Below are 22150 nucleotides of genomic sequence, written 5' to 3' on the forward strand. Positions count from 1 at the left end.
AGCTTCAAAAATGGATTTAGTTTTGTTGGGGGAGTAGGAGGGAAGAGGGGAAAAGGTGTAGAGAGCAGAATGTCTTTATTCTGAAGGATATAACGGGGCCTGACTTGTTGACCATATGAGGAAAATTGAGAAAATTCTTACTAGCTTAGCCAGGGCTCTAGTTTGCAATGTGGAAGTGTGATGCTCAGCTTCCTAGGGAAGTTTTACCTTCCAGATGGAGCTGGCTCTAGAGCATGAGGACAGGAGTTGCCTTGCCCTCCCATGTATGGATGGATCAAGGAACAGGAGCCTTGTGTATCGTTCCATCAGGACCTGTCCTTTGAGCCACAGTGAGGGAGAAGTGAGGGCTTCGAAGTGCAGAAGTTATAACAGGAGTGCATGAACACCTTGCTACCTGGTATAGAAAGCAGAGAACTAGGTCAGACCAGTGGCCCATCCAGCTCAGTATCACGTCTCCAACAGTGGCAGGGATGGATGCTTTAGAAAGATCATCGAACCAGATATATCTAGCATGATCTATCCCTTATTCCTTACCCTCTCTGGCATCCACCAGAAAAGAAAATTTATCTCTGAGGCCGTTTCTAACCCAACTGTGCTGACCAAACCAGTCAACTTTGAGGTTGCTGGGATGAAGGGGTTGTCAGTCTAAAAGTCCAAGTCTAACCGAGATACAAGTTAATAATATGGACACCTGGATTAAAATGGTTGCTTCTACAGATTCTTGGTACCTTAAAAATATTAAATTAGCTAGGCAAGTGTTATAGAAAGATCATTCAAGCAGGTACTGAAATGTGTCTGCTTCTGAAGTGGAATTCTATTCATGTTGACGTCTGAATCCAGGCCTGTTGAAGTTAATAAAAAAGAGTCTTTTTGATGCCAGCTGGCTTTATATCAGGCCTTAAATGAGCAGACTAACCTCATAACCCTTTACAGAGCAAGGACTGGTGCAGAAGACTGTCCAGTTGGAATTGCCTGGGTTTTTATATTGGTAAATAGAGCCGTCTGTACTGGAATTAGTCCTGCCCTCTCCTTTTTCTTTCACAGTCTTAGAAGGTGTAATGGGGTTTTTGGGGCCTCCGTCTTCTCTCTCATTTTAAAGGCTGCAGGTTTGTTGCCCCCCTGCCATTATTACAGACAATTTTGCCAGAGCGAACATGCTTCTTTGGTAAGTGGAAGTGCTCCAAGTGTTCTGCACTTTTTTTTTTAATGGTTTTCAGTGCTAGCAGTGATTGAGGAAATGGCCTGGTACGTTCTAGCGTTTGCCTCTTCTCACCTGCAGCCCCACAAACACGGCCAGGCAACACTCGATAAAGAATCAAGCATAATCAAATGTAGGAGGCACTTTTTACATGCATAGGCATATTGGATAGGAAGCCCATTGCTGTTCGTTACACACACACTTGTTTCTCTTCTCTCAAAGATACAATAAAAGGGAGGACGACTTTCCCAGTCTAAGGGAATATAATGATTTCCTGGAAGAAGTAGAAGAAATTGGTAAGTCTTAATGCTTGCATTTTTGATGTGCTGTGCTCATGAGACTATAGGCTTTTATCTTCCCATTTGACTGCCTACAATATCAAAGCTGAGTTTCTTTAATAGGGTTTATCATGGTATCTGATGTTTATCTAATTACTTTTGCTTTACATTTTTAATCATATTTGTCCGATTGGAGAGAATGGTTAAGTTGAATACTTTGTCTGCCAGAGAAAAAAATGAGTTGTGGAGGGGGAGTGGTCCTTCATAGCTGGAGAGGAATGGCTCAGAGGACATTGGTCCTGCATTGGGAGAGATTAAACAAAGAACAAGGAAAATTTTAATTCTCATTTTATGCCTCCATTAGCTTTATCTACCATGACAGAAGCCATATGGTGTCTTTCATCATTTTGCTTCTGTGAGTACAGTAGTTGGAAACGGCTTTGAAGCCAATGACCTTACATACCACTGTGGCAGCATTTCATGTTGCTACACAGGAGAGGAAGTTTAAGAGCAGACGCTGACTTTTTTTTTCTTATATTTGCTGAAGCAAAGCTTGGCCCATTAAGAGGAGACTATGCTTACCTCCGCTCGTGCTGCACTCATTCAGCATCACTTGAGATTTATGGAGGGTTGGTGGAGTCTGTGTGGAAATACGGACCTGCTCACAGACTTGCTGATTTTATTTGCTTTTATGAGTTGTTGAGGTTTGTTTCGGTTTTGGAGCAGAAAAGCTGGTTCAGGCTTTTCAGGGCAGGCAGCAAATGAGGCTTGAAAGAAAACAAGGTGGTACGAGAAAAACCCTGGTTTTTCTGCACTGAACTTATGGTGGCTTAGAGAATTGCATCCTATACCTCTTTGCAGCTATCAAAAATGTGTTGGGATGGTGTTGCCATCAAAAGCCTGAGGCTGGAGAGCAGAGCTGCATGGCTAGAGCTTCCAGACGCAGTCCTGAAGGCCACGACATCCACGAGCAGCGGAAAGGAGGTGTGGTTTGAGGTTGTAGAAGAGTGGGATATACTAGCAGCATGGCCAAACTCTTAAAAATGTCTGGCAAGAAGTTGGAGCAATGTTATAGCCTTGATGGCCCAGGAACAAGCATGAAGCAAGGAGTGTAGTGAGTGATATCCTTTTATTGGACTAGCTGCATGGTTGGGATAGAGTTAGGCAAGCTTTTGAATGCAATCTGTTCTGTGCTTCATGAAAAGCGGTGGTGGCGGAGGGTGTTTTTAAAAAAAAAAAATGCTTAATAGCATTTACTATAGGCTTCTATTTCTGTTAGTAGGGCTTGCAATGTCTGCTTCAGATAAGTGGAAAGCTCAGCTGAGAGCAGGGGGGTTGTGCACCATCAGTTGGTACAGACTTTAGTCCTTTATTCGAGTTTCTGCCTCTTGCGGTTGGGATGTTAGACTACCAAACAGTCCCAGCACCAGCAGCAGCAGAACAAAATGAAGAATGATCCTTTTCCCTGCCAGCTTTCCCACAGAAAAACTGAAGAAAGCAACAGCAGTGGCAGGCACTGGAGTTAGTCCCTGAAGAAGAAAACTCAAAATACTGGAAGAGCTAGGATAGTGGAGCACTTTATAACTTCCCCTCCCCTTTTGTGGCAGGCAGACAGTTCCCTCTCCTTTCCAGCAGCAGTGGGGTCAGGGTTTCACATTGATGATGTGCTTCGTCAGCTGGAGACAGAGCTGAAAGCTCGGGGCACCATGGTAGTAGAAAGCTCATCCTTGTTCCTCTTTCCAAAGTGACATGGTTTCTCACCTGGATGTTGTATTTGGACATGCCTTTCATGACCCCCTCTCAGTCTCATAGCCATCTTTCTGCTGGGAAGTTCAGTTTTCCAGCTGTCTAGTAAATAAAGACAGCAGGTCTCCTTCTTACTGCAACTGTAATAGCATTCTCCTTGACTGATGAGCATAGCGTAACCAATCCATGTATTCAAAAAACAAATCTTGAGAGATGTCTAGTTCACGTTTGCGTATTACAAAAAATACTTGCATTAATACGTCTCCAGTCCATTTGTGCTGTTGCAAGACAGACAAGAAATCAGGCTGCAGGACAGAAAAATCATGCCTCGTATAGACATGAAGGTCAAAGCTGCGATCTGCTGGTCTCTGACACATGGCAGTATCTAATGGTGACCGACAGCAAGCAGATTATGAAGCTGGTGGGTGCAGAACCAGAAAACGATTGTTCTTTGGGAGTTTGAATATATTATTAAGGGTGTCCAAAATGAGCATGAAGTCCAGGTCCACCTTGCTCTTGATCCACAGTTTAAAAAAAACACTGCAGTAAAGGCTAAAATAAAAGATGGTTTATAGAATAAAGGATGTAAAACATACGGGAATGTGCTTTACTGTGATCCCCGACATCTTCCTTGCTGTTTCCCAAGCACTTCCATTGCAGCTCCAACTCAGCTGTCTGCATCAACTGCAGTGCCTGCTCTCCTAGATTGTGGTTTCTGACCATATCTGAGAGATCCATGTCCCATATATGTCAGACCTACAATGCTTAGAGTAATTTTGCGTAAAGGAAGGAGCCGTGGGCAACACTGGTTTAAAGGAAAAAAAAAAGCAAGTAAGCATTTCAGTAGTTACCTGTTAGTACTTCCATTACCAAAAAAACCCCACATTTTGAAGTGGTTGAGAATGCAGCCATTAAAAAATGCTCTGGGCTAAAATGTGTTCTACCAGGTCTTGAATAGAAACCACATTTAAAAATAAATTCCCCAGGAAAAAAAAATCAGTTTGGCAGTTTCTAGAACGCTGTAAACAGCTCGTTGTCATTAAACCAGGAAAAAGTGAACAGAGTGTGTTCTGCCCCAGAGCTAGGGGTATGCAAAGCTTATTGAAATCTGTGGGACAGCTTTGTGCCTAATGCCTTTGCTAGTAGCTTTGGCTGTGAAAACCATAAAGTACATCTTGGCAAGCTCGCATATATAGTCTCCTCTTATTCTTCCTCCAGTGCCTCCTCTTAATTTGTTTTTTTTTAACTCAGATTGTATACCTTTGGAGAGAAGGACTGCCTTTTTATGATACGTGTATACAGTGCTTGGCACAAAGTGCCCCTGATCCCTGCCTGGGGCCTGGAGGCATTATGACGGTATAATGGATTAGCAATAATTACCACTATTGTAAAACATTCAGTATATTCAAGTTGGACAGGGTTGCCACTGTGCATGTACCTTATGTTTTTTCTCATCCTTTGCTACTTTTCAAAGCCTTTTGTGCTGGACTCATTGCGCTGGCCAAAAATATTGAGCCAGGAAACACTTATTTCATATGGACAATTTGTACCCATGTGCCTCACTTGCTTCCTCAGTGGATCTCACCGATTTCATTTACAAAGGGAACAACTCAGAAGATATATGCAGCTTTCTTGACATACGAAGAAAAAACCAGTTTGGGTTCCCATACCTGCTCCAGTCTGAATGTCCCTTATTTGACCTGATGGAGGTGATTAATTAAAAATCATTCAACGCTATGCTACTTTAAAAAATTCTTCTTCCACAGAAATAGAGCTGAGAACAAACATCTATAATTGCCAACCTCTTACTCAGGTTTTCCTAGCTTGAGCATTGATTTCTTTTTACTTTTCCTCTTAAAGGGGGTGGAGACAGAGGTGATGGGACATTTCAGCATCTTCATTTGATGCTGACTTCAGTGTTGCTTTTGAGGTTGGGGGGGAATTTGGCAGTCTGGATCTCTAAGCCATTTTGAGCCTCAGAGGGGCCACGGGTGTTTTGAAGATTGTAACTGAGAAGCAGCTGTCGTAAATAGTGAGGTAGAAAACAGAGTGTTAATGATGAACTGACACTGGTAAGTTTTGGTTTTTTATTTTAAATCAGAATTTCAGCTGGTTTGTACCACTAACGTCCACATTAAACTCTATGTCCTGTGTATAATGTGTGCTGCAGGATGATTATTTACAGTCCTTTTTTTTGAAATGTCTATTGGCTAATTAATGGACCAGAATATTAGAGAAGTGCCAACATCGAGGAGAAATAGCCATTGACCTTTTTTGGTTTATTGCTAAGGCAGCACAATAAATCCATTTTCATCTCATTAGGAAGTAGAGAAGAAAAGCTTGACAGCATCCCAGCTCATAGCAGACTTCATCCTAAAGTATAAAGTGCATTGACTGCCTTATTATCCGGGTGGTTTGTCCTCCGTAACACAGGCTCCTTTAGTTGTGTAATGTTTGAAAAGGTAATAACAATGGTTTAGTTTGAATTAATTCGGCATAATTGTTTTCCTCTTTCTGAAGTCATGGACCTCTGTGTTTCCCCTATGGAATTGCTGGGCGTGTGGACTGGGAAATCCCAAACAGGGTGATCCACATGTGACCATTTTGCTCTGCTTCAGTGAGAACTTCTTATCCCTGAATGAGGGGATCAGTTTTTGGAAGGGGTCTAGGTATGGGCCAGTGACTTTGAACTACGTCTATAGGACAGGAAAGGATGCCCTGGATCAACGCATCCAATCTCCTACTACTCAGGCTGCTATCAGTTGTCAGCTTGTCTCCCTGTATATTTTTAAATATAAAGAATTTTTGTGTGTTGCTATTGCCAGCCACGCTAGAAAAAAATAGTTGGTAGGAAGAGAAGCTTTTGGTAGCCAATACTCTTTCCAGTCCAAGGCTACTGTCCCTCAAAGAGAAGGTAGGAGATTTGATGAAGCTGATCTAAACACCAGAACTGGACTTCTTTGCTATCAGCATTGCTGGTTTCCCTGAGAAATTATTGTTCCATATGACCCTAAAGTGCATCTCAGTGGTTCATTCTTACTTCCATAATAACTGGGAAATTACTTTTCCATTTGCTCTATGATTATGCAGTGAGCAGTTGTTTCTAAAAATAGTGTGAATTTTGCTGTAAAAGCTGGATTTCAGAAAGCGTGGGTTTTTATCAAAATAGAATTAGAGATCTTGGAGAAAACAGTCATCTTCCTGTTGTATTTCAACAAAAATCTAAAGGCAGATCAACTTCTGAGCCAACCAGTGTGAGATGGATAAAGCTATGTCGCACACAAAACTGCCTGTTTCTTTTCCCTGAAGGGTTTCAGGCCTATTATATCGGCTAATGCTATGTTTCACCATGGACAGAAATAAGACTGGCTTTGGACTCTTTTCAGGGCAGCCATCTGCTTTCTTAGTCCTATTCAGATTTTATGGATGATTACTATTAGGGCAGTGGAGTATAAGAATCTTTTGGTTTTGTAACTCTTTCCATGTCGTTCAATATATTTTATTTTCACAGCAAAATGTTAACACCTGAAGGAAAATAACAGTGCTGGAAAGCACTCCAGCGGCACCCCCCAGCCAAATTCTGCAGATGGTAGTTGAGCACGTCTCCATCCTGGGTTTCAGTTGAAGGTCAAAAGGATTTGGCTCAACATCAGTACACTGGCCCCACATATTAAAAGTTCAGAGTTGTCACTGATGTTCACCAAGCCCTGACTATCAGGTGATTAACAAACCAAGGGATAGTCTGTTAATTATGGTTAAAGCCCAACTGCCCTCACAAACTCAGCCTTCCTGGTTGAAAGGTTCAGTTGTAATTGATACAGCAATATCATGTTGACTTAGGAAGTGGGTTTGTTAGAATATGGGCATGTGTGGATATGATATTTAATCAGGCTGGCTAGATGCAGGCCAACAAGGACCACAGATCCAAAATTTCAGCTTGCCTGCTTGCCGGTGTAGGTTGTTTGTGCTAGGAGTCATTTTTGTGACCCTGCCTTTTGTATGAAAACAGCTGTGCCTTAGACATTTTCATTAAATCTGACTCTTCAGTGCCTTAAAACTTGAGGCAATAGGTCCACGGGTTAAGGGACAGCTGTTGCAGGGTAATGATAGGACCAGGAAGTGTTTCTCTTCGCTACCCAGGCTTGTCCACCTGTTGTGTCCCATGTCTGCTGTGATGTTACTTTCTTCCTTCCTCCCCCTCCCTGACAGCTTTGGGGAGGGGGAAAGCACAGAGCCCAGAGATGTTTCTGCGGAGAAATGGAGCTGATAGCTAAGTGCAGCTCTTCTGAAACCTGGTGTGAGGTCTTGCTGGGGAAGCAGAAAGAGAACCTGTATCTTTTCTGTTTCTCTCCTTTACTCCCCGCAGAGCGTAAGTTAAGCCTACACACTGGGAAGGGTTTTCAGGCTACACATGAATTATGTCCAAAGCTACCCAAAAGAAGCTTGCATTTAGGTTTCTTCAAGATCCTTTGCTTTGTTCAAAGTAAGATAAACCAGATGTTGTAAGCAGAACTGATAAAAGAAGGAATCTCTATAGGTATTTTTAAATTTCCCTCTCTCCTTCCCAGTGAGTATTTTACCGTACAGAAATACAGCTTACCAACATTGATTAGGACCCGCTTAGCCTTCTTTTCCTAAAACAAAAATATCTGTTTAAAAAAAAGGCAGTCTAAAAATTCAGGTAATGAATTTATAGAGAGGAGCAGAATTGGGTGGGACTGTCTGTGATGTTTTGATGACCCAAGGTGTTTGATTGCTCCTGTACTTCCATTCGTGCCACAAGTGGTACCAAGGCATCCTGGTAACCCAGCATCTCTATTCTATTTTTTTCTTTCTTTGTCATCAAGGGCTGGTACATGGATTTAAATTGTAGGAAGTGCTGACATTCATGCGCAGCTGCTGTCACTGCGGGATCTGATCTGAAATGCAGGACTGCATGCCAGTATTTTCATATGACAGTTCTTCTCAGTTGCAGGGCTCAAATATTTAACAGCATGTGAGTCGGGACCTATAGGTGTTTGAAAACTGGAGGTCAAACCAAGACCAAAAGAACTGGTTTCCTTGAAGAAATATAGCTGCAATAAAATAGATGTTGCTAGAGTATTTTATTTACTATTCCAATACTTCAGTGTGATATAATGTAGGATAATAGGAGATAAGTAACAGTACAAAAAATAGGTGTCCACGTTGAACAACTTGTCACAAAAGAACATGGGGCCCAACTTTCAAAGGTAGAGAGCTCTCACTGTTGTTCTTTTATACCGAATCGCTGCTGAGAAATCCCAGCTGACATCAAGGCCCCATTTTGCTAGGTGTTGCGCATAGCTAAAATATAAGATGCTTCCTACCCTAAAAAATTAACATCTAAATAGACCAAGCAGACAAAATGTGGGAGAAAGATAATATTGTGTTTCCCCATTTTTACAGTGGGGGGAACTATAGCACAGAGAGACAGTGGGTTTGCCCAAGATGAAGCACACAATCAGTGGCAGATCTAGAAATTAAACCAGATTCTGAAATCCTGCTCGAGTGTCTAAGCCCCAAGACCAGGGATGGGCAAAGTCGGGCCCACAGGCCAGGTTGGGCCCATAGCGGACTCTATTTCCCAGCAGCCCCTGCCAGCGTGGCTGCAGCTGGCTTCCATGGAGATCAAAGGAGTGGTAGGGCCAGGGTTTCTATGGAGACCAGCCCAAGCAGGGGATTGCTCCAGGGCTGGAGCTGGGATCTTGCAGTAGTGATGGCGCGAGCCAGAGCCAGGGCAGAGCTGGGATCCAGGGTGTGCCTGGGGTGTGCAGGCTGCAGCTCGCAGCTCTGCCCCGGCTCTGGACCATGCCGTCACCGCTACAAAATCCCAGCCCCAGCCCTGGAGCAGCTCCTTGCCCAGCTGCACATCCTGCCAGCACTGCTTGGGCTGGTCTCCATGGAAACCCTGGGCCCCAGCTGTCATGGCCCTGCCAGTCCTGGGGTCTCTATGGAAACCAGCTGGAATGATACAGGAAGGGGCTGCTGAAAAATGGAGTCCAGCCGCCGGCTGGATCTGCCATTGTGCCCACCCCTGCCCAAGACATCTTGCTTTTGACGTGACTTTTCCAGGTTACCTGGGGACCGAGAGAGCTCAGCAGTTTTGGAAGTAAAAGGAAAATCCTTTGATACTTGTCTTGTAAGAGAAAACACCGTTTGGTGACTGTGAACTGGCACTTCATTGCCTCTTCATCGTGTTCAGCCTCACTTTTGTGCAATGAAAAGAATTACAGATTCCCATAGCTGACTGATGAATATCCAAGTGCTTCTGATGGCAAAGTAGCCCCAGGGCTCCTGTAAATTCTATGGCAACTTTTCCAAAATGCTCTAGGCAGCTGCAAATATTTGTCACACTTTATTGATGCTACGTGAGTGCTTTTTATAAAGGGGGCTGATGGAATTAGCAAGCCTTTCAGGAAGTGGGGCTAATGCATTAAGTCTGAGTGTGTCCCGGTTCTCTAAGCAGGCATGTTTCTTTGGGTAGATGTGATACCTTTTATTAGACCGACTGAGTAGTTGGAAAAAAGTTCCTTGTGAGCTTTTGGGCACAGTCGCCCTTCGTCAGGCATAGGGAGTCTCTGCAGTTCTGAGACTCCAAGGAATGAAAGAAGCTGGAAGTGTGACAGGTTGTCAGTGAGAATGTAAAAAGGTGGAAATTAGGAACACAAATATTGTCAAAGTAGAAAAGAGGCTGTCTGTCTCATTTTCCCCCCTCCCTTCACTGCTCTACCTTTTGTGTTCCTAATTCCCACCTAGTTACATTCTCACTGACATCCTGTCACACTTTTAGCTTCTCTCGTTCCTTGGAGTCTCAGAACAGCAGCTGCTTCCTATGTCTGAAGGAACCTGGCCTGCCTGTGTCTTTGGCTGGTGGTCACCAACCGTGGTAGATCTCGGAGGGGGGGTGCTGAGCACGTGCATGCCCCACTGCCAGCCCAGCAGGTCAGTCTGTGGGGGAGGGAAGGGGCAGTGGCCAGATCGAGGCCCCCATGGAGAGGGGCAGATGCTGCAGAGGTAGGAGCAGGGGTAAGTGAGTGGGGCCCCGGCTGGGTGGGTAGTAGGAGGATTGAGCCAGGGTGGCTTGTCCGGCCGGGGGGCTCCTGCCACTGTGTGCACCCTGGTGGAGGCCGTGGGGGGCACATACCCTCCCATCTGTGCGCGACGAAGGCAGCTGCCATCGCGGGTGCAGTGCAGCCCAGACCTCCGCCATGAAGAGCATGGATCTGCCTTCCTCTCCCCACCGCCCTCGCCCCAGGATCAGCACAGTGGGGAGGGCTGGGCCTGGAAGGCAGCACCATACTGTTCATGGCAGGGGTCTGGGCTGCATTGCACTTGGGCCGGGCAGCTGGCAGCTGCGCTGGGAGGATGCTATGTTGGGGGCTATGACGAATTTTTGGGTGCCTGCAGCCTCCCGCATACCCCACTCCCAGTGCCTCCCGGCACAGCCTGCAGCAGCAGCTAGCTCAACTGGCATGAAGATACGGGGGCACAAACCCTCAATGCCCTCCCAGGCGGCATGCCCCTGCAGCCCCCAGACGAGTCGCTCGTGGCTCTGTCCAATGCCCCGGCTGTGCAGGGCCTACCCCTTCTTCAGCCCCACTCCCTCCCTTCTTCCATTTCACCTATGCAGATATGGAGAAGGGGAGGATATAAATCAGACCAGCTTCAACTAATAGAACTCAACTATGCTGCCTTACAAATAACTGCATGAACTTTTCACGCCTTCTTCTTCTTCCGACCTTCTCCTCTTTTCTGCTTCTCAGACTCAACATGTGCATCCAAGGCATTTTGTGACCCCCCCTTTGCTGTACTCTGAGCACCTCAGACACTCCTCCCAACACTTCTGTGAGTTAGGGAGGTACTTTTATCCCCTTAGCACATGGTATAAAGATGAAATGAGTTGTCCAGGGTCAAACAGGAAGTTTTTGGAGGGAGAGATCTGAACCAGGTATTCAGAGTTCCAGGCTCATGCTGGAACTGCTGGAAAGTTTGTTTTTTTTCCCTATACTCGTGAGTCAGACTGTACGTACTCTTTGAGTCACGAGTTGCATCATTGCTTATTTACAAGGGATGTAGTGGAGCAACGTGAGCCTCCCAGCCAGTGTTTCTTGGCCATAGTCTGGAAGGACCAGAAGTGAGGGTGATTCAGTCCTTGATGTTTTTACCGAATATGCAGGAAGATTGCCATGTGCGCTGGCTTTTAGAGAACAGGATATCAGTCTAGTGTCCTTTCTGAGCTGCACAGAAGCAACCAAATAGTTTTTCTTGATGAAGTTTTTGAGTCCAAATTGACTTGAACCACATTTGAACCAGTGGCCTAGAAGTGACCAGCCCTGTACCCTATTACTGATTCCCTGAGCCATCTACTGGAAGTTCTCCCAAACTATTGGTTACAGAGCCTTCTGTATTTTAAGGCACCTCCTGATAAAATGTGTGTGATTGGAAATGTTCAGCTGAGTCATAGGTGCTGGCTGGCTGACCCTCCTTTCTTCAGTTCACAAGCTAAAGGGAGCATATTCTTTTCCAATTTGTTATGCACATTTTGCACAGTGTATGCTGTTAATTGGTTAAATTGGTTTCTTTTGATGGATCTCTGCATAAATATAAAGACTCCTTAAAGTAAGTGAAATTGTATCCTAGTGCCTCTAAATTCTCAAATAACATAGAAATGTATTTTGGTCAGCATAATGTAAGTGCTGTCTGATAAATGCTTGTGTCCATGACAGATCATAAAATAAAAGGCCCTTGTTTGTTATCAGGTATGTGTATGTATGCATTTTTACTTGGGCTGTGTACACGAATTCAAATAATCTGGGAGAATTCTTCCAGGTTTGTTCTCCTGGTAGAAAATCTTAGCCAGAGGCTTGTGAATGGATATTTGAATGCTGCGTCCCTGAAGAACAAAGAGCTTGCAGTGCTGATTTGGTACAGCCAGGGGCCTCTGTGCACACATCTCAGCGTGCTCTGCAGGCTCCCCCAGTCTGCCTGGAGGCAGATGGCAGTTGTGCGCAGGGCAGCCCTGATTGGCTGACTTACACTGCTCAGGGTCGGCCCTTCTTTACAATCCAGCACTGCTAGAGACATGTCCTGCTCCCTGCTTGGGGGAGGGGAGAAAAGCACCCTGGGATGCTGAAGGACTGTGCCGTAGTTTCTCTCAGAAGAGTACATGTACAGACATTCACTGTCTTAGAAGAAACTCTCCCAGGTGTTAACCTTGGTTGTTCCTAGGTTACATTTCTTCCAGAGTGGCCATATTTGCTGTAGGAGGGCATCTCTGTATGCTCCTGGTTTCTCCTGGGAGAGCAGCAACTCTCCTTGGAGAAACTGAACATCTGTACGTGGCCTTAGTCTAATTTCAGCTTGTGGCTATAAAGAACAAACTGCTTGTTATAAAAGCTGCAGATATGTTGGCTATTGATGTTGGTCAAGGGCTCACCATGAAGGAAGCTAAAAATCAGGTTCTGATCTCAGTTACACAGGTGTAAATCTGGAGGAACTTTATTGGCTTTGATAGCTTGCTTTAGAGTTTAGAGCCTCCAGGGATGTAATAAGTTAGGTTCTGCCCTTACTGTGTGTATCTAAGTGAATTTTTGCCACATTTAATGCCTAATAAGCTAGCGATGTAAGGTTTTATGGGGCTAGAGACGAGGCTTTTAATAGGGGTACTGCTTGCTGATGGTTGTGCATGCTGTATTACTACTCTAATTTGTGGATTTCTGTGTTTTTTAAATATTGAAACAGTGTTTAACTTGACGAACAACGTGGATTTGGAAAACACCAAAAAGAAAATGGAGATGTACCAGAAAGACAACAAAGATGTCATTCAGAAAAATAAGATAAAATTGGTAGGTTTACTTCCTTTTTTTTTTTCTAATTTCTTACTAGTTGAGGAATTAACTATTTTAAAGCAGAATATTTTGTAAAATGCCATGTTAAACTCTACAAAGCTAAAACTACAAATGCTGGCTTTACTTCATAGTAAGAAAAATATACAATATATATTAACATTCATATATTAGCCTAAGATCATGTTGATAACTGAATTGTGTGTGCACTTCATTCTGGGGAGGGTTTATTGAGTGGGAAAGTCATAGCAGAGGCTACATTTAATACCTAGTAAGCATGTGTACTCTGGTAGTACATTTGGACAATATCCAGGAGAGACATTCCTATACCAGGACAATAATTTCTTTCTCATCCAAAGGGAGGGGAAAAAATCCAGACGCAGACATTATGAAGCTCCCAAGAGGCAGCTGGAGAATGAAAAAACAAAGGCCTGGTTTATGCAAAATTTAAAATGAGTTATAGTGAAACAAACTAAGAAAAACCCCAAAGCTTTTTGTCTTGTTAAAGTGCTAATGGTAATACTTCTTCTTAAAGGGCTGTGATGTGTGTTCTCTGCAGACCACACGTACTTTCCTTTAGGGTTTTGCATTAAAATATTATTTAGGTATCTCCTTTAAAACTAGGTTTGCAGGGATTTCTTTCTTCAAGAAAAACTTTCCTGACCATCTGTTATATATTTCTTTCTGTATTAAAAGTACGGATTGCTATTAGTTGCATAAAGAGCACATTTCTATCCTGGCAAATGTAGTAACAGAAATGACACACTTCAGGCCTGGGCCTGCATTCCCGTGGCATTCAAGGCGCCTTCTAAATCCCAGCTCCACGGAAGTTAGCAGCAAAACTCCTATTAATTTCAAGCAGGGCTAGGATTTTGCAATTGTGTAGAGTCTGAAAGGTGTTTGTTTGCACCACTTCTTTTTGAGAGAAGAAGCATTTGCCCTGGGGTCCAGCTAATTTAAAACTTTGTCTGACTGCAGTATCAGATGCCCCACAGAAACATATTACATAGGTCCTCTTCCATCAGTCCAGTCCCCTGCTACTGCAGGCAGCTTCTTCATAAAATCTTGCTCATAGATTAATCATTTCCATCTAAATCAGGGGTGGGTAAAATACAGTTCGCAGCCCAGATTCGGCCCGCCAGATGACTGGATCCGACCCACGGCTGCCCCTGCGGCACTCCACATGGGGCATTGTCCTTCCTGCTTGCACAGAGGCAGCCTGAGCTGGGCTTCTGCTGGTGCTTGCTGGTCCGGGCCATGGCCAGCGTACAGCTTTTGCCGGGGCTGTTCCCGGTGCAGCTGCATGCTACTCTGCGCTCCTCACCTCCAGCGGCGGCTCCTGCTTTTGATCTTGCCCCTGCCGTGCTGCGCTGCGCCAGGTGAGCAGATTCAGCCAAGTGGCTCCTACACCAGCATGCAAGGTCTGACTTCAACTCCCAGCTGCCGGATCTGGAGCCGGAGCCCCGCACACCTGCTGGGAGTGGTGGGGCAGGGTGCGGCAGGAGCGAGAGGAAGAGCTGCTGCTGAAGGTGGGGCATACAGAGCAGCACCCGACCAGCTGCAGCCACCCCAGGAACAGCCCAATGGAAGCTGCTTCTGCTCCTGCCCCTGCTGCATTGTGCTGCGCCATGCCATGCTATTCCAGGCAGATGAACAGCTTCAGCTGGGTGACTCCTGTCCCAGTGCCCAAGCTCCAGTTTCAGCTCCTGGCCACCTTCCTGGAAACTGAAGCCGGAGCCCCATGTGCTGGGGCAGGAGCAGCTTCCATTGGGCTGTTCCCAGGACGACTGCAGCCAGCCGGGTGCTGCTGTGCACCCTCTGCCTCCAGCAGCAGCTCCTCCTTTCATTCCTGCCATGCCACTCCTGGCAGGCATGTGGGGGTCTGGCTCCAAATCCTGGAACTGGAGGCAGGGGGCATGGAGTAGCACCCGGCTGGATTGTGGTCACTTGCAGGAGCGTGGCGCAGGCTGCCTCGGTATGAGCAAGCGGGGCTTGGCCCCATGCGGAGCGACATGGGGGCAGCGCACACCACACTGCTTGATGCAGCTCTGCTGCACTCGCCCTCCATCTCCCCACCACCTCCCTCCCCTCACCTGCAAGAGGCTCCCAGGACCTAGCACCCAGGCAGCCCCACCTCCGTACACCCCCCCAGAGGGCAGGGACATGATCCCAGCCTCTCCTGCCCCTCCCATTCCACACCCAAACACTGCTCCCACCTGCCCATGGTCCCACTGGGAGTTTTGGTGAATTGTTGTCAGGGGGAGGACAGGGGGTGGCGGTGCTGAGCCAGCCCACAACAGCTGATCAAAACTCTGTGTAGTCCTTGGACCCAAATAATTGCCCACTTCTGATATAAAACCTAGGTAAGTTGTTTCCTCTCTCTAGTCCTGGAAAAAGGTTCTGGAAACTGCTCCTCTCCAGTGATGAAAAGAAACTCTCCAGTTTCCAGTCTAAATTTATTCCTAGCCAGGTATTAACAACCTGTTTGTTCTCATGCCATCATTGTCCTTAGAACTATTTAAGTTCTTTTCCCTTCGTGGTCTTTCCAAGGAGTTCTCTCCGTTTCCCCTGATGATTTTAGTTTTCCTTCTCTCTATCCGGTTTAGTTTGAATGAATCTTTCTTGAATATAGGGGACCAGCATGGTATGCAGTAGTCCAGGTGAGGCCTCCTGCAGTAGCAATAATACTTCCTTGTCTCTGCTAAAAATACCTCTGGAATCCATTGTGCATTCTCTCATGGTAAATCACTTTGGTGGTTCATAGTTATCCTATGATCAACTACTATCCTCTCATTTTTTTCCTCTTACTGTCATGTCCAGATGATGAATGCAAGCTTATAATGGATATTCTCATGTTTAGTCACTATGTTAATGACCTTACATTTTCTGTTATTAAGTCTCATCCTATTTCTTATTGTTCCAATCCTCAAGATCAACCATTTCTTTCAGTTTAATATTCCTGTCCTAATCAGTATTGACAGTGCCTCCCAAGTTTTTCAGCAGGAAATGTTATTAGTACTGTTCTATATTGTTTATGCCAAGGTTTTTAAGGAAAATATTGAGATCTGTGTCAAGGTGTGTACTTGGAGAATGGCTAGTTCTCCTTCCATCACAACTGATGGTTGTTTTTGCTTTAGCTATCCCGTTCCAATCGTACAAGTATTTTACCAATCCCCATTTTCTCCAGTTTTCCTACAAGGCACCAAATGCTTTTCTGAAGTCAGATAGGTATGGTCTGCTTATGCCATGTCTTAACAATTAGTTCTCATCCCACTGTTTACCTTTCCTAAACTTGAACCTCATTTTGTTTCATTTTCCACTTACTTTCACATCTTCTCTCCTTCAAAGTGTTCTAAAGCAGGTTTATGCACATCTCTTCTCTTCGCTTAGAGGGGCTGTTTTTGCTATTCTCTAGCCATGTAGTGTCCCCTTTCTTCTACCCCACACCTGATTTGAAAGATTCTTTGAACCAGATTTGTGATGTCTTGTGTCCAGGTCTTTCAGTATTCTGGCATGGAGACTACGCTCAAGTTGGGGAGAGTGTATATTAAGCTCTTTGGGCACATTCAGATGATGAGTGCGCATGTGTGGTTTGCCGTGCCTCAAACCCCTTTGAGGCACCCCAAGCTGCATGGGCACATGTGCACCCGTTTGCCACTCTGCAGATTTGCAGTGTGGCACCAAAATTTGATACTTGGAGATCCTGGTGTAAAAAAAAAAAAAATGCCACAAAGTGGTATGGCACATGCGGCAGCAGCGTGGGCCACCAGAAATGGAGATTGGCCAGCCAGGCTCTGGATGCCAGCTGGGCTCTTGAGCTGGATTGGCCCCATTGCTTCCCCAGGACCTCAGGTAAGGTCTCCTCTACCCCACCTGGGTCAATTTGGCATTCCCTGGAGTGCGCAGGTAGGCGCATGCCCTGGTACAAAAAGGTGCCACAGGAAACTGTGCACCCCTGCACGTGTGCGCTTGTCTGGATGCACCCTTTGAGTTTGTTTTTATGCCCAGTGTGCTATTGTTTCTTATTCTTTTATTTTTCTTCTACTTTTGCTCTTCTCTCCTATTCAGCATCATTCTTTTCGAAAACTGAAGCTAGAATTTTTTTTTTGTGGCTATACCTATGAATCCTTAATCTTGAACACTGCCTCACTGAATAATACCACCCCTCACTTATACTTTTTCTTTTTTGCTTTCTGTAACTAAGGAACATTTACTCTTTTGTTTGATTTCCTTTTCCAGGTCCAACTCAGCTTGGTTGTTGCCACCTCTTTCTTCATTCCTCTACTTTCTGGCCTCTGAGATGTAGTATTTTGTGCTGCTCAATCACTTTATCCATTCCTTTCTGGCTCTCTTACTCCTAATATCCTTTTTGTCTGTCTCTTGCTTCCTTCTTTTTGAGCTCTGCTTTTTTTCAATAGGATTTTCCAATACAGTTGATTTATTAATCATTTACTATGAACTTTAGAAAGTGTCCTTAGAGGAAGTAACCCTGATAAGAAACCTAGTTTCTTCCGTCTGGTAACATTGTTTTTCCCAGAAGACTAGTTCAAATTATAGACGGAGTTTGCAATATTGAGGGTGCATAACTACTTCAGTTGTTTTATAGTTTGCATTTTGAAATTGGCACCAGTTCTTTACAGACTCCTCTGTCAGCATATTTTGACCCTTAAAATTATTCCTTGCTCCTCAACTATTCATTGGGAATAGGAAGTGGTATACTGCACACACAGGGGGGTCCATTATTGACCGAGGGACCAGACGCAATGTTGCATTCTTTTTTAGGGCCAGTGTTCCCGTCTTGATTCCCTGAAATGTCAGATGCCATGCCATGAGGGGTGCCCTATTGTGTTCCTGAACCAGTAAAACAAGGCTTGTCACTGCTGGATTTTGAAGAACTGAGGGCCAAATGTATTTCCCAATGTCTGCAGAAAGTAACAGGGCAATTATCTTGTATTGGATGTTCCTAGCAGTCACGAGGTTGAGGGTCAGTCTCCCCACTTTCTGTAGCTTCAGGCTTGTTGCCCACCATTGGGTAGCAGATGACTGCCCCTCACCCCCACGTATATGTAGGAAGGGAGCTGTGAAGGTGCTATCTACCTAATAAGCAAACTTAATGTTCTTATTTTAGACTCGGGAGCAAGAGGAGCTGGAGGAAGCATTAGAGGTTGAACGGCAAGAAAATGAACAGAGACGACTGCTCATACAGAAGGAAGAACAGATGCAGCAGATCATCAAGAGGAAGAACAAACAGGCACTTCTGGACGAACTGGTGGGTGACTCAATGAAACCAGAGGCTTTGTGCTTTCTGTAGCAAGTATGTGTAGATCTGGTTTCTTCAAGAGGTGGGCTGCTACTGCTCATGTACTTCTCCTTGCACACGCCAGGTTTATACGTGTCTCATTCTTCTCCTCTTGTTTCTCATTAGTGCAGTGATTTGTGAATAGGTTTAATTTGACACTATTAGGAATGATGCAGTGACTAATGGTATTAAATGCTGCAGGGAGGAGTGGTTGTTGGGTTTTGGTTTTTACTGCTTCTGTCTATAATTCTTCCATTCGCCCCCAACCCGACACCAAGTCTTTTTGTAGATTCTGTTTTCTGCTGAACCTCTTCAGAATACTTTGACGTCATAAGATTTTTTTTTTTAAACCCAGTGCAGTGATTAATTTAGCTCAGTGTTTCCCAAACGTTTGATACTTGGAGCACAATTATTTTCTGGATTAAAATTAGCTGCACTAATGCACCCTCGCACCCAAAAAGTGGTGGGGGTGTATGTGTATGTGCACACATGTACATATTTTCCCTGCAAAATAAAATGCAAAGGCTGTTGCAAATAAAAATGCAAAAATAAAAGTCTTTTTGCCCAGCAGATCAGGTGAGCAGTGCAAGTTGGTCCCATGGGTTGGATCCAGCAGGTGGGCCTGATCTTGTGTGTGGTGCTAGGCCATCTGGAGCCCAATCCTGCCATTCAAGGTCAGTGTGGCCAGGGCCCATTCCTGTTCATGGCACACTTCTGCCACCCTTGTGGCATACTAGTTGTCACAACACATGCTTTGGGAATCACTATTTAGCTATCAGTAAGGGTTTCTGCTTGATGCACTGAACATCTGAAAGTCTTAGTGAGCAGTAGTAGGTGGTGTATTGATTCTCATTAGGGGAAAAAGAGATTTTTCCTGGAATTTGCCATATTCTCTGTCTTCCCTTCACCCCCTCCCAAGTTTTCTTGGCATGTGCAGTTACTCCTCTTGAAGAGTAAATTTAGCCTTTTTTGGTTGATTTAGTTATAGTGTATTCTTGGAAATGGTGTGGCACTCTTTTTTTTATATGAACAATTGAAAAGTGACCTACTTTCTGGAATTGCCTCTGGAACTTCCCCTTAATCCATCACTGTGTGCAGTCAAAATTTCAATGGTAATTTAGGGGCACAGGCAGCCCACAAAGTTTATGCATGGTTTAGTTTCAGTTACAGCTGAACATGTTGTTATTTATGCTCATACGTGGTCCTAGGAGGTTTAGGTTAGAGGTGTGTGTGTGTGTGTGTGTGTGTGTGTGTGTAAAAGTTAAGGCAGGAAGAATGCAGAAAAACCAGGAAGGCTGTATGCAAGTGATTCTTACGTTGCTGAAGTGGTATAAAGATGTGGTGCATGATTCATTCAGAATTTCTCTGCTGCTCCTGTTTACCTTAAACCAGGTCTCTTGCATTTTTATTTCCAGTTGCTTTAAAGATGTAACTTCCTCTGCAGGTTACCGGGAGCTCCTCTCTGACCCAGTGGGAGATGGGTGCCGTGGGATTGTGGAGAACGTTTCAGAGTTCAGGATGGTGCTGAAGGAATGTTTGCTTGGGGCCGGGGGTCATGGCAAGCTTTTGCTGGATCCTTTGAAAGAAGCGGGTGTTTCACTGTTCTTAGATATCAATGTACATATGCAAAAAGCCTCATTTTTACTCCAATATGTACATATCTTGACACAGTGGTGCCCAGCCTTTTTAGACCACAGACCAGAAGTGACCACGGACTGGCAAACTGCGGACCAGCACACTGCGGACTGGAAGTGACTGGCAAGCTGCGGACCAGCAGCCAACTCTTTTTTATACTGTGTCTGCAGTATGCCGATCACTTCTGGACTTCTGGTCTGGCAGCCAACCCACCACGGCCCAGTATCGGGCCGCAGCCCAGGAGTTGGGAACCTCTGTCTGAGAGACTAACATTATCTTATAGCATCATTATCTTAGCACTGCTAACGATCAACTTTGAACCATTCTTTTTATAGCGGGACAGTTCATTCAAACTGGATTCTGTACTCAGTGTCATTATGTGCTGGATTTGAAAAAAAGATTTTGAGCTAGTCGCTTCCTTAATAAATGCATTCAGTCCAGCTCTGAAATACATTTTTAATTTACTAGGGACTGACATTTGTTTTTTTACACAGCAGTTGGTTTTACTGGAAATAGAGTTCACCAGATGGCTTAAGAAAAAAGAGCAGTTATAAATAATCTTTATAACATGACCAAAATAGGTAATTTAACTATGATTACACTTGCATTGCTATTAAAACACATTGACAATTTTAAAAACAAGAGAAAGGTAATTTTAAATGCAGGGGAGGGAAGTTGGGAGACTTGATTGTATCTCTGGTGTATAAAGGGGCACTGTCAGCTTTAAATTTAGACCCAAACTTCATTTTGTAAAATCAGACTTTTAGAAAAACAGTCGAAGTGTTTGTGCAGCGACTTCTCCAGTTCCTATGAAAACAATTGTTTTTAAACAAATAAACACCCCCGTGGTATCCGAAATGCAAACACGGCAAAGCAGCCCTTCGAAAGTGAAGCTGCCTTCAACTGCAGTGAATCAAATGCTGTTTCTGTTGAGAGCTGCCAAGGAGAGAGCACCGGCAAAAGAGGGGAAATTAAAAGAAAGATTAAAAGCAAAGTTTAAAAACTGCATATTAGTGCTAGAAGTAGAGAGATGGCTGCTGGGGGCTCACCCCACAGGTTGCTGGTTTCGTGGAAGTTAGCGGTGGAAACTCCCGCTGACTCCAGGGAAGTCCTGCCGACTCCACCCGTGGAAGGTCTGATTTCATGTCTAGGCCGGAGGAAAGCTGATTCTCAGGGCGTTCTTGTAGTGGCTGCAGTACTGGTTCAGCACCCAGAAAAGCTTTCCTTCAGATGGATGCAGAGATCTCAATGCCAGGGTTCAACTCTGTTTTCACGGCCATTTGCTGAGACCGCTCGGCACAGCGAAGAGAGCAGCATGTCAGACTGGGGACCTCTCACGTACTTTCAAGAAGACCATTTTACCTTTTGTGTTGAAGCCTTCTTCAGTTTTTATTTGAATTGCCACAGTGACTAGAAGCAAAGGTGGGCTGGGGAGTAACGTCAGCGGGCACGTCTACACGAGACGTTTACTGTGGAGCAGACTAGTTAGCATTGCGTTAGGTACTGTACGAGCATCAGAGATCTCCTTCCTTGAGGAGGGATCAGGTAGACAAAAGGTGGGAGGGGGAAGAGAGGTGACACACGGCAGGGCAGTGGCCAGGCCAGCGAAAGAGCCCAAGTCTCCCGCCTCCCATTGCTCTAGCCACTTGGCCGTGCTGCCTCCCACGACAGAGTTAGACTGATTTCATGTTGCAGCTGGTGTGTCTCCGAGGAAGATAGCTGCCACTTTTCCTAACCATACTGACATACTTGTGAATCTTTACCCTTCCCATGCATCGTTCACAGTTCATGGTGAGAAATACTTCTCCCAGGCCAGCTTTTCAGACTCCTGGGTAGAGCAAAAACGTGCCCACCATATTAATGTGAATGCCACTTCATGCTCATGGTTCAAGAGCTGCTTTTGTTTTTAGGAGAGGTTCCCATGCTCTGGCCCGTTTATCTTGGAGATATCCAAGGAGTGAGCAGAACGAAATGGATGGGCAGAGTTGGCTGCAGCATCTTGTGGTGCAGAGATGTGGGGGAGCCCTGCTGTCCATAGGCAGGGGAGGGTAGAGGGCTGTGACTTGGCCCCTCAGGGCCTGCTTGGCCGGCAGATACTCCTCTGAGTGCTAGAGTAACTGTGAGTGGG

At 45.0% G+C, this 22150-nt stretch overlaps 1 protein-coding gene across 1 annotated transcript in view; it reads left to right on the forward strand.

The window, feature by feature from the left end:
* The window catches only part of MNAT1 (MNAT1 component of CDK activating kinase), a 157341-nt gene that overhangs the window by 41222 nt on the left and 93969 nt on the right, over window positions 1-22150 (forward strand). The window contains exons 3-5 of the mRNA XM_014595150.3: window positions 1421-1494; window positions 12985-13088; window positions 18217-18357. Coding sequence (XP_014450636.1) covers window positions 1421-1494; window positions 12985-13088; window positions 18217-18357 — 319 coding nt within the window. The remainder of the gene's footprint in view (window positions 1-1420; window positions 1495-12984; window positions 13089-18216; window positions 18358-22150) is intronic.

This window comes from Alligator mississippiensis, chromosome 2 (genome assembly GCF_030867095.1).
Source record: "Alligator mississippiensis isolate rAllMis1 chromosome 2, rAllMis1, whole genome shotgun sequence".
Classification (NCBI taxonomy): domain Eukaryota; kingdom Metazoa; phylum Chordata; order Crocodylia; family Alligatoridae; genus Alligator; species Alligator mississippiensis.